General features: G+C 40.2%; 1 protein-coding gene across 1 annotated transcript; it reads right to left on the bottom strand.

Moving 5' to 3' along the window:
• Window positions 1-4,823: 4,823 nt before the first annotated feature.
• On the bottom strand, window positions 4,824-11,128 carry LOC108895258 (solute carrier family 12 member 5-like; the record flags this gene model as incomplete). Its single annotated transcript, XM_018693945.2, is given in 10 exon segments — window positions 4,824-6,022; window positions 6,817-6,950; window positions 7,250-7,264; window positions 7,772-7,941; window positions 9,483-9,584; window positions 9,989-10,096; window positions 10,268-10,357; window positions 10,359-10,400; window positions 10,528-10,697; window positions 10,933-11,128. Coding segments are annotated over 10 exon segments (1,119 nt in total), but the record flags the coding sequence as incomplete, so codon positions are not given.
• Between the last annotated feature and the right edge of the window lie 512 nt (window positions 11,129-11,640).

Raw genomic sequence — 11,640 nt, 5'->3', positions numbered from 1 at the left:
CACATATGGAAGAGTTTGGCCTTGGCAGACATTAGATCTTCTTTCACGCGCATCTCCCAGCCCTAAATGTGGGACTTGACGAGAAAGTGCAGACTGGTGTCATCTGATTCCATCTTTCTTTGTGTTGATGTGTTTCAGTGAACGACACTCGAGTATGTAGTCCTTTATGCTGAACTTCAGTTACTGAGTGAAGGGTAGAATATTTTGAGTGTGTAAAAAATTTCTGAAGCCTTCTATTGCTTTCAGACATCACAGCTTTTGTGACATCATCAAAGAACACTATAGTAGCACAAATCGTAACCGTAGTAACCATCCACCTTTGATGTGTGAATTTAAAACCCTATCCATAGCATGTTCTGTGGTTGCCAGGGTAACATAAAGTGCAGCTCAAATAAATGGAGGAATCTCTGGAATGTCATATGATGGGATGAGTGGTTTATGAAGTTTTGGCAGATTATGATGTGATTCCAGGTTTGCCAACTCTCCCGCTTCTGGCGTGTGACATATGCTTTCACTCTCAATCTCACACTCTCACGCTGCCTGTCTCTGCAGCTCGGCGTCTTTCTCCTCCATAATCTGGCTGACTGCAGTGTCTGTGATTTCTTGTAAATCATTCATTCGGAAGAAGACCATTTTCTCCATTTTCTCCTCCACGGACGGCTTGGTGTTAAGAACCTCAGTCCCCCTGCTCTTATACGTCTTGTCCAGAGCCGAACGCAAACATCCGGACGAACCACTTCCTCCTCCTTGTCCTTCTGTTTTCTCATTTCTGCCTGAAATTCAGCTCTTCAAGCTTCCAGGTCCATTCTTCCTCCTTGTTTTCCAGGACTGCTCTTGATTCTCGTTGCTAGATCTGCAGCTCTTCTTCCGTTTCCCTCAGAGCAGCCTGGAGCACAGAGATCTCTGCTCTCTGTCTCTGCAGCTCGGCATCTTTCTCCTCCATAATCTGGCTGACTGCAGTGTTTGTGATTTCTTGTAAATCATCAAACTGAGGGCCTCCTGTTTGTCATTTCTCTTCGCCTGAAATTAGGGATGCACCGATACCCATACCAGCATGGGGTATCTGTCCGATACCCTGTTCCTGTACTTGTACTCGTATTCATAAAAGTGTCCTGATACCACAGCACCCGATACCACTTTAAGGCAGCGTGACATTCAGTTGGGCTGTCAGGTGCTAATTGAGAGCAAGGAGGAGCAATGTCGGCGGTGTGGAGGTATTTCAAAGTGGATGATGGTGACAAAAGTAAAACGGACTGCAAATTATGCTCGGCAAAGTTGTCAAGGGGAGGGACGAAAGCGAATACTTTCAACACAAGCAATCTGATAAAACATCTAAAAAAAAACAACACGATGCTGAGTTCAAAGAGGGTTAGGGTCAGTCACAGCAATTTCTTACAGCCAGAGAATGAAACAATATCTGATGAAAATGAAACATGTTTTCAAATAAATGTAAGAAGTGTAATGGTATTAATAATTATTCATACTCAAATGTAAGTACTTGTAATTGGATTGAAAAAATGTGGTATCGGTGCATCCCTACCTGAAATTCAGCTCCTCACCTTTGCAGGTCCACTCTTCCTCCTTGTTTTCTAGGACCACTCTTGATTCTCCTTGCCAGACTTTTTTCTCAAGAAGCTCTTCATTATCAACATGGGGGTTTGATGTCAGACCCTCGACATCAAACTGAAGAACCTCTGTGTTCTCCTCCTCGGGGATGTCCAGCTCAGGCTCTGAAGCAGGTGTTTCTGGATCCAGGCTCTGCAGGCAGGTCAGTTCAGTCTCTGTGCTGGACAGTACGAGCTCTGTCACATATGGAAGAGTTTGGCCTTGGCAGACATTAGATCTTCTTTCATGCATATCTCCCAGCCCTAAATGTGGGACTTGACGAGAAAGTGCAGACTGGTGTCATCTGATTCCATCTTTCTTTGTGTTGATGTGTTTCAGTGAACGACACTCGAGTATGTAGTCCTTTATGCTGAACTTCAGTTACTGAGTGAAGGGTAGAATATTTTGAGTGTGTAAAAAATTTCTGAAGCCTTCTATTGCTTTCAGACATCACAGCTTTTGTGACATCATCAAAGAACACTATAGTAGCACAAATCGTAACCGTAGTAACCATCCACCTTTGATGTGTGAATTTAAAACCCTATCCATAGCATGTTCTGTGGTTGCCAGGGTAACAGAAAGTGCAGCTCAAATAAATGGAGGAATCTCTGGAATGTCATATGATGGGATGAGTGGTTTATGAAGTTTTGGCAGATTATGATGTGATTCCAGGTTTGCCAACTCTCCCGCTTCTGGCGTGTGACACATGCTTTCACTCTCAATCTCACACTCTCACGCTGCCTGTCTCTGCAGCTCGGCGTCTTTCTCCTCCATAATCTGGCTGACTGCAGTGTCTGTGATTTCTTGTAAATCATTCATTCTGAGGAAGACCATTCTCTTCTCCTCTTTTTCCTCGAGAAAGTCTTCATTGTCAACATGGGGGTCTGATTTCACACTCTCAACATCAAACTGCAGAACATTTCTGAGGAACAGCTGCCGATGAAACTGACAAAAAGCTGCAGGTCCAGTCAGAAGAATCAAGAGCAGTCTTGGAAAACAAGGTTTAAGAGTGGACCTGGAAACGAAGAGCTGAATTTCAGGCTAACAGAAATGAGAAACAGGAGGCCAAGGAGGAGGAAGTGGTTCATCCGGATGTTTGCGTGCGGCTCTGGACAAGATGTACAAGAGCAGGGAGACTGAGGTTTTTAACACCAAGCCGTCCATGGGAGGGGGCATCTCTCTTTGAATTGCCTCTCCTGAGGTTTCTTCCCATGGGGGAGTTTTGCCTCGTCTTCTTAAAAAACTTGAACTGGTGGGGCACAAAAGCAATTTTATTGCTTTTCCTTTGTTTTTGGGGGTTCCTCACCAGTGTCCACATGCTTTCACTCACAGTCTCACACTCTCATTCTCACTCTGCCTGAATAGTTGCCATGCCAAACCAGAGGAACTGGTGATCATATTGTGGTTGGTTATCTACCGTGTTGATAGATAGCTGCTCAAGCTCACAGCCAACAAGTACTAGTCATCACAGCACAGTAGGGTAGTAGTTACTGTATGAGTCACAAAAACTTAACCCAGACATTCAAGCAAAGCAGTCACACTCCCATCTAACCTGGCTGATGGGAGTGACTATGACAGATATTAATTATGGATTAATTAATTAACAAACCCAGGGCTTACAAACTAACATTATATAATATGTAATTATACGTTTTTCAAGGATGACACTATAAACTTTGTTATTCAAGATGACAAGTTTATTGATATACTTTAAGAAGGCAAAAGGGAAAGAGAGGTGAGGGACTGGCATTAGCAATCAGTTCAGAAGAAGACAGGGACAGAAGCAGCAGGCTTGAAAATGAGAGAAAATGGATGGAAGATGAAACACAAGGGCAGTGTTCAGGAATGAGACTATCACAGGTGACTTGGCTAGGTTAAAATACCATCCACCAAAGATTTCACAAGTTTAAGTAGCCAAAATTGCTAGCAAAATTGCTAAGTGAGTTTATGGAACTTTGTGCCCTTTATTGGGTTAGTATATGTCTAATATTGAGAAATTGAGAGTATTGGCCTACCCCCACCCTTTTTTAATCTGCCTCAGTTCACACACAGCACTACAGGAGCAACAGAACAACAAGTTAACTCTACAACCACATCTTAAAATGACCAAACCACAAAACTGTGGAGTTAGATACTTGATGAAAGCAGAGGGCAGAGCGGTCCGGTGTCAGGTGAGTATGCTAGTCACGTGAACGGGCACAGCTAAAGCAGAGACTACCGGTGTTCTGACAGGTTAAAACTGGCTGATGGTGTCAAAGAGATATCTGAGGTATGACCAAGACACCAACTTTATGTCTACAGTGTCTCCACTATATACATTTTGTAGCAGTGGTCCACCGCAGCACAGTTATTGCTGCTGCTGCAATAGACTATTATAAATTTGCAAAATACTCAGTTGAGCTGAGAAGGAGAGAGAGAAAGATGAGACAAAGAGAGCAAATAGTAGCTAACGTTAAGTCAGATTTGTATTTTGTATTTCCTACTGTGGCAAATTCAGTGTTTATCAGTTGTGTCTGTCTCGACCGGCTCGCTGTCCTCTGTTCGGGTCTGTGTCTGTGCTACTCATGTGTTACTCCTGCGCTCTGTGACGTGTGCATCAACCTAACCTGACACGACTCTAACTCTGTTCCAGCCACATGATTGGTTCAGCGCAGCACTATTCTCATTATCATTGGCTTTTCATATTGTCTGTCAGAACATAGGTGAAATTAGTTCTATCGAAGTTGTTATCGACCACGTCATATATGTCTATTGAAGAGAGATTCCATGACAATATATACTGATATCGTTTTATCGCCCAGCCCCAACCTAAGGTTATGCTTTTCAAATACTTTTTAAAACCATGATGGTGAATTAAGTTTAAATATGTGTCTGTGATCCAGTGCACATATGTGTGATTAAGTGCATGGCATCCAGCCAAGGTACCCAAAGTTGGAAACCCTGGTAGAACTGTGTAGGTTGAATTGGATGGTAACTCATAAGCACAAACTAGGGATACATGAGACTGTGCTCCCTATAAAATAGCACAGTATTAATATTATATTCAAATGGCTTACATGAAAACAGTCTAATGTATGTTGACCTATTTCTCACATGCAAACTGGTTATAAAAATGACTGTAATGCACAAAAACAAAAGTATTAGCAAAGCAGCTAGTAGCATGTTGTTCTTATTCTATTGCTAATACTTTGGAAAATAAAGTAGGTGAATGAATCAACTAAAGATAATTCTGATTTATTACAATTTGGGTCTTGTTATGAATACAGCAATATTGCTACAACAAACTGGAATTACCTTTTAATGCTGCTCTCTTTAAATCATGAAGACAAGTTAGTATGTTTTCACATTTCCAAGGGGCACAAGATCAGCTAAAACACTGACTCTGTGTGGAAGGCCCCACCAAAGTGTGATCTCCCACATTATTGCTGTTGTGTATAAAGACATGATATATGTGGGTATGTTCTGGGCTTCAGCCAGTGTTCCTTCACATTAAACCTTTATTAATCCATTTACAGGCACATAAAAATGAATGAAGAAACACAATATATACTCTTCCTTTTTGATTGCACAAGGCATGTTAATATTATCTCTGACATTAACACAGGTGAGCAGAGTTCAAGACAATCTTACCTATTAATTCCAATCAATACTACTATATTTTCTTTTTAACTGTCCTTATTGTAATAAGAGAAACTTTGGTCCTAACTTCTTAGACAGCAATATGAGACAAGCATGACATTCTGTAATATACATGATGACTTAAGAACACAACTCATCCTGTCATTCCAAAGTCAGTCATACTGTGTATCAGTGAAAAGTTACGTCAATGGCACTGAAAAAAAAGACAGTCAGGCATGTCAACATTCCTGAAACCAATAGGCTTACTGATAGCTATGAAAAGCTATAAAATACTAAAAATAACATTTTGCAGTTAGTGTTCTTTCTTCCAAAATGTTTTTGGTATATCTGAGGAAAGAACATCTCTACAGGGCAGCTTCTCATCTACCAGTGTAGAGACGTGGGGGAGCTATGGAGCCTTAGGAGGACATTGTGTAGAGGGCCCTCTATGTCCTGAGATGATGCACTGAGCCAAGGGTGTGTAGAGAGGTCTCCCTGACGGTCACAGTGACCTTAGTCCTCCAAAATGTTAAGCTACACTCAATTCTTTTCTCCTGACAAGTGTGAGGGGGTCTGTGCTGTATCTCCACTGTCTTTGTCCATGTCCCATCTTGAAGCCATCCCCCTCTTTGTCAACTCCCCCAGTGCTGACTGCACAACCATGTTTTCTTCCAGTGTCCCTCTGAACAGTTAGGAACATGTTGGCACTAAGAGTAGATGGTAATGACCTCCCGACCTCCTCCACGAACCAACAGGACACGATCTAAGCCTTCCATCAGAACTTCCAAGAATTCCATATCTGAGAGACAAATTCTGGTTAAGGACATCATGTCCACTAGAGCAAGACATGCTGCTATTTTCACATTTCACTCTTTTTGAAGGAGTGGATAAATCACTGTTTTGAAGACCTTCATTTCTGGCTGTGAAAAATGCTTGAGATAAACATTGTACTTTTTACTATATTTACAGCAACTAGTTACTGTCAAATTTAGCTAGCTCCACCTCGGCCATCTATAACAGAAAAATTGTACTTACATATTAATACAGTAATAATTTTGCAATTATATAATATATTATAGTCGGGGCTGTTGCCATCATTTTAGAAACAATGAGGTCATGAATCCAAGTAAATACAGTGTAATAATTTGTATTTTTATATTTTATCCATTAAGTTAACAGTTCAGTCACATTTTTGTACTTATCTTAATTCCTAATGTTCAGGTCTTAATGCTGCTTCAGTGCCTTAAATTACTGGTCTAACAGAAGTCAAATTTAATATGCCAATTTGCTTTCTTGTCAAGGTTTTTATGAGAGGAGCAATATGTAATAGCTGTGTGGTAAATATGAAGCTACAGCCAGGGGCCAGTTAGCAGTACTAACACTGGAAGCTGGGAGAAACTGGTTAGCATGACTGTCCATATGTAAATAAAACTGCCAACCACAACCTTATGAGCACAGTAATTAACCATCTGACTCTCAGCAACAAAGCAAATAAGCATATTTCCCCAAATATAATAATATTAACATATTCCTTTAATATGCCAACATTTTATTGATCGGTTGACTGACAGTGAGTGATGTGGAAAAGGATACAGTTCTCATCCCCTTTCTTGTTCTTTGGTGGGCCTGGCATGTTGAGCAAGACCAGCTGTGAATCATGGGATTTCTTGGCGACTGCCTCATTGAGCTTCACAGCTGTGTGCATCCTGCGCACATTGGACTGGCTCCTACATTAAACCAGAGACATTAATAACAGCACTGACTGAAAAATATCCTTCCCATGTCTTATGTCCAAGTCAGAAAACCATTTCATGATATTGCGGGAATGTGCAGGAAGCACAGTCTGAGAGATTAGGAAACTAATGATCATGTAGGCTAATAGAGCAGACACATGAAGCTTTTATATGATCTCATCACTGACTCATTCAAACAGAACTGGTGAGCTATTTTCACACAAGCATACCAACAGCAATGATTGTCATACACATGCACATGCACACCAAAAGTGAAAAATAAAGTGACTTACAGATGCTCCCACTCACTAGATGAAGAGAGTGGAAAACAGAGCAAACATTAATGCAAGAATAAAGACTGTTGTTTTGCTGCATTACAACTTTCACTGAATTTTGTTTAGATTGTAGAGGTTATTTTTAGAAAAAGATCACTACCATCAAACAGTATTGTCAAATTACATTACAAATATGCAAGCAAATAGTAACATCACTGAGTGCACTAATAGATGTATATAAGATGTGAACATTTAAGTGCTAAAATTCCTAAAATGGAGCAATTCAGTAAGTTTTTAGCCATTCACAGCCTTTTGATTGACATAATATCAAATCTACGCACAAAATGCAGAATAGCAGCAGCATATGAGAATGCATACAACATAGAAAACAGAAATAATGACAAAAGTAAAAACATGCACAATAAATAAAAAATATACACCTTAACAAATATAAATCCTATTGTTTCCATTTAACGTTAGACAGATTAGATCGGGGAGTCTATCTTTAACAAGTTTAACAAGTGAACTGGATCTACTTACGGTTTCATATTAAACATGTCTTTAACTGCCATGCCTTCTCTTTGTCTGTTCCTCTCGCTGACCAGTTTGTCTTTGGTCCAGGTCATATGGACACGATCTGGTGTGGCGCCTGCAGCTTTGTCATTTGTTGCAGAGTGAGAGGCCGTGTTGCGGTCATGGATCAACTGGGCCTGACAAACAACAGGTCAGATGATAAAAAGACAGTTTGGTTGTTTTCAGTATGTTAGTCTCATCATCCTGATCTTTTTCTAATTAACAAAACATATAAAGCTGAAGCTCAGGTTTTACAATATTGGACATTTTAACATGTTATTAAGGCAGAAATTAGTGTATAGCTGAGAGGGACATAAATATATGAAGAGACATTGTGGATGTTTTAAGAGCAGTCAGGTGAGAGGCAGTTTAATGGTGATGAAAGTAAATATAGGGTGGAAATGAATACAAACACACATGTTGTCTTTGTAGGATCACAAATGCAGAGATGAATGCCCTGGTCCATTGTTGTGATGTCTGACCAAATTGTCACAATATGTTAATGGTAAATGATAAAGTCACCCATGTTTAGACTTCAGTTTGCCCTTACTGATACAAAGTAATTTATTTCGCATGTGCCACATCACCATTCAGATTTTGGTTAGAATGTACTAGTTAGATATTGAAATCCACTCTATTGTTAACACATTTACCTATTATGTAATTTCTATTTCACTATTTTATCAGCACTGAAGGACATAAGATATGAAGAGAAAACAAGTTCATTTGAGTTTGTCATAAGAAAAATGTAGAAAATACAGCTTCTAAAGACAATTATTACTCATTTTTACTGAATTTATACTTATATATAATTTATAAATCATGCAAGTGCTTGAAAACAAGACATCAACCCAGTTACTAGGACTGCTACAAGTATAACTTGTAGTACTGGTACTACAACTACAACAACCACAGGTCACAGAGGCAGTTCAAACACAGAAGCTATAGCTTCACTCTAGGTGAGGAGGGCTGTAGTGAAGAGCTTTCACCTGGATACTTCTTTTTAACCTAGTATTTAACATCTGGTAATCCAGTTGCCTGGTGCAAAAAAACAAGCAATACTGCAGTAAAAGATTTCTGCAGTAAGAGACAAGAGGGAAAGAAAAGCAAGTCTAAACCAAACTTAAGTCATTCAGACACTACTAACCAGTAACAAAAGGATGGAGACCCTGCAGGAATCAAAGCAAACCCTTCTGCTATTGTATAAACTATAAGGATGAGCTTTAACACTTTTATCCATCCTTGCTCTCTACTTTGTTAAGACCAATCCATAATCAATATTCCTAAAGAGAAGGGAGGACAGATTTTCAGGTTGAATCTCATGTAGACCTCTACTACTGGAATTCTGGTGCACATTAAAAGGCACTCGTTGAAGAATTTGTCTTCCTCTAGTGGCAGCTTTTGGTCTCCGTGTCTCTGCACAGGCAACAGCTACAGCACAGTGAAGACAACAAACCCATGAGCAAGCCCTAAGCTAAAATGAAGACCGTGCCATCCTCAAAACATGAACAGTGAGGCTGAACATTATATCCCTGACTTCAGCTTCTGTTGATAGCACTGTCTAAAGCACTGCAGTTGTCATGAAAGGATTATGATGGTGAGGATGGATGGCATGATAAATGAATGGAGCATTAGCACCATGGTTGAATACTATAAGCTGTTTGGTTGCCATGGCTACCTCATCCTCTGGTATGCACAGGGTGTTGAGGGGTGGGGCATCAACACCTGATGACTTCTTCCTCTTTATGGAGCCACGCGATACATCTGTGATACTCTGAATCTGAGCCCAATGTCCAATCACAACACAAGGTCAGGGGGGGAGAGTTCAAAGGTCAACAGCAGCGGAAAAGGCCATGAGGAGTTATGCTATACCTTCCTCTTTGAGTGGAGAATAGCTGGATACTGTATATCTACTGCAGCCATAATTTAATTTGCATTGTGCTGGTCTGTTTGAAATGTGTCTTTGTTTGAAATGTCTGTTTTGACAATTAGGCATCATAAGTGCGTCACATAATTACATTTTACATAAATCAGAAAATGTCATAAAATGTAAAATGTATAGTATACACTAGTGCACAACTACCTTATAATTCTTAATAATGTGTGTTGAAGGACTATCAGTCACAGAATTAAGCCTATAGGTTTTACCAAACTTTTTTTACAGTGTGAAACTTGTTACTGTACCTCTCTCTCCCTCTCAGTGCGAGACAGCTGCATCTGTTTGAGCATTTGAGATCTCTGCTCCATCATCAGCGTCTTCTCATAGGTGAAGGCTGAAATATCACTGTCATGCTACAGAGACAGGCAGAACGTTTGTTAACTCAGTATCAAGAGTAACAAAAATATTGTCATATGATTTGATGATGTTTTTTGTCAAGAGTAGTTTAAAGCCATCATTCAGCTATCATGACATTTTAAGATGAATTAGAAGACTACATGCAGACTAATTGCAGACAGACTCACCATTTCCACCACCTCCACCTCTGCATCCAGTCGCAGATGGTAGAGAAACATCTGGAGATCTTTCTTCATCTGGATGGAATTGTCATCCATCCTGGGCCACTGTGAAGATCCGCATTTTGCACTTCCTCCATACCTACAGATTATTATTGATACTGAATCTACACACAGTCCAAATGTGTTTCCTTTGTTACTACCTATAATTCAGTTTGCAAAAAACCCAATAAATAACTTAACAGTTTGGACAACAAAAACACACTTACCTTGTGCTGGCTAAGTAAAAATGGCAGCAGCATAAGCAGTCCACCATCATGTACAATCCACCACACATCGATGAATCCGTTCTTCAGACGTTCGTGGTTATCAGGGAAGCGGTCAATGTTCTTAGCAACCAGCAGAGCCTGATGCGCTGCTGTTGTCTCTCTCACTGTTTCTGGAAGGAGAGGAATACTTGGGGTAAATGTGGGTAAAATGTCTGGAATTTATATAGAAAATTCATATATATAGTTCATATGCCAAACTTATTAAATTTACATGATTTATTCTTTCTTGTTTCCCCGCACAAGTGGAACTGCATGGAAAGTAACAGAATTCCAGGAATGAGACTAAATGAATGAACTGAAAATAATGATTTCATTTTGTCACACACATGCTCCTGTGTAGTTTACCTATGAAATTCCTCCTCGCAGAAGAGTCCCGGGCTTGTTTCCAACCCGCTGGCCAGGCCATCAGGACGGCATTGTGTTTCATTCCTCCCAGTCCTGCTGATTGGATGAGGAGGGAGAAACCATCTCGCAGGTTAGACGAAACCACCACATGGCAAAAACCCTTAGTTCGCTCTGCTGCCATGACAGCTTTCAAGTTCTACGAGAAGCAAATGAAGCAGGGAGGAAGAGGATGGAAGAGGGGAGAAGAAGTGAGGGTTTAGTTTTAGAGAACATTTTATTACATTGTATTAAACACACCACACACAGAACACATTATAGTGTTGTCATCATGCTGACCAGTCTGGTCCTTGGTGTGGGACTAAATAAGCACACAGTGGAAAAAAACAACTGGAGCAACACCCATCTTTTGTAAAATACGGGACAACTACTGAGACTGTTTCTGAACTGCACACATAACGGTGATGTTCTTTTGTCCAAGTTAACACTAATTTGACTGATACTACTATAAATTGAACAGGACAAACAAGATTACACTCACTTTCTCTCAGAGTTCACAAGTACAATCTACAAGAGTGATGACTTGATTTTTTGAAATACTTTTTGGTTACGTTAAAGACAAGTAAACACAATGAGGTACAATTGCAAACTGACATTCTGTTGTCCATCGATGACTGAACAAATGAACAAACCTGCTCTCCAGTCTTGGCG

This window comes from Lates calcarifer, unplaced genomic scaffold (genome assembly GCF_001640805.2).
Source record: "Lates calcarifer isolate ASB-BC8 unplaced genomic scaffold, TLL_Latcal_v3 _unitig_395_quiver_1809, whole genome shotgun sequence".
Lineage (NCBI taxonomy): Eukaryota > Metazoa > Chordata > Actinopteri > Centropomidae > Lates > Lates calcarifer.
This window is presented reverse-complemented; position numbering and strand designations above follow the sequence as displayed.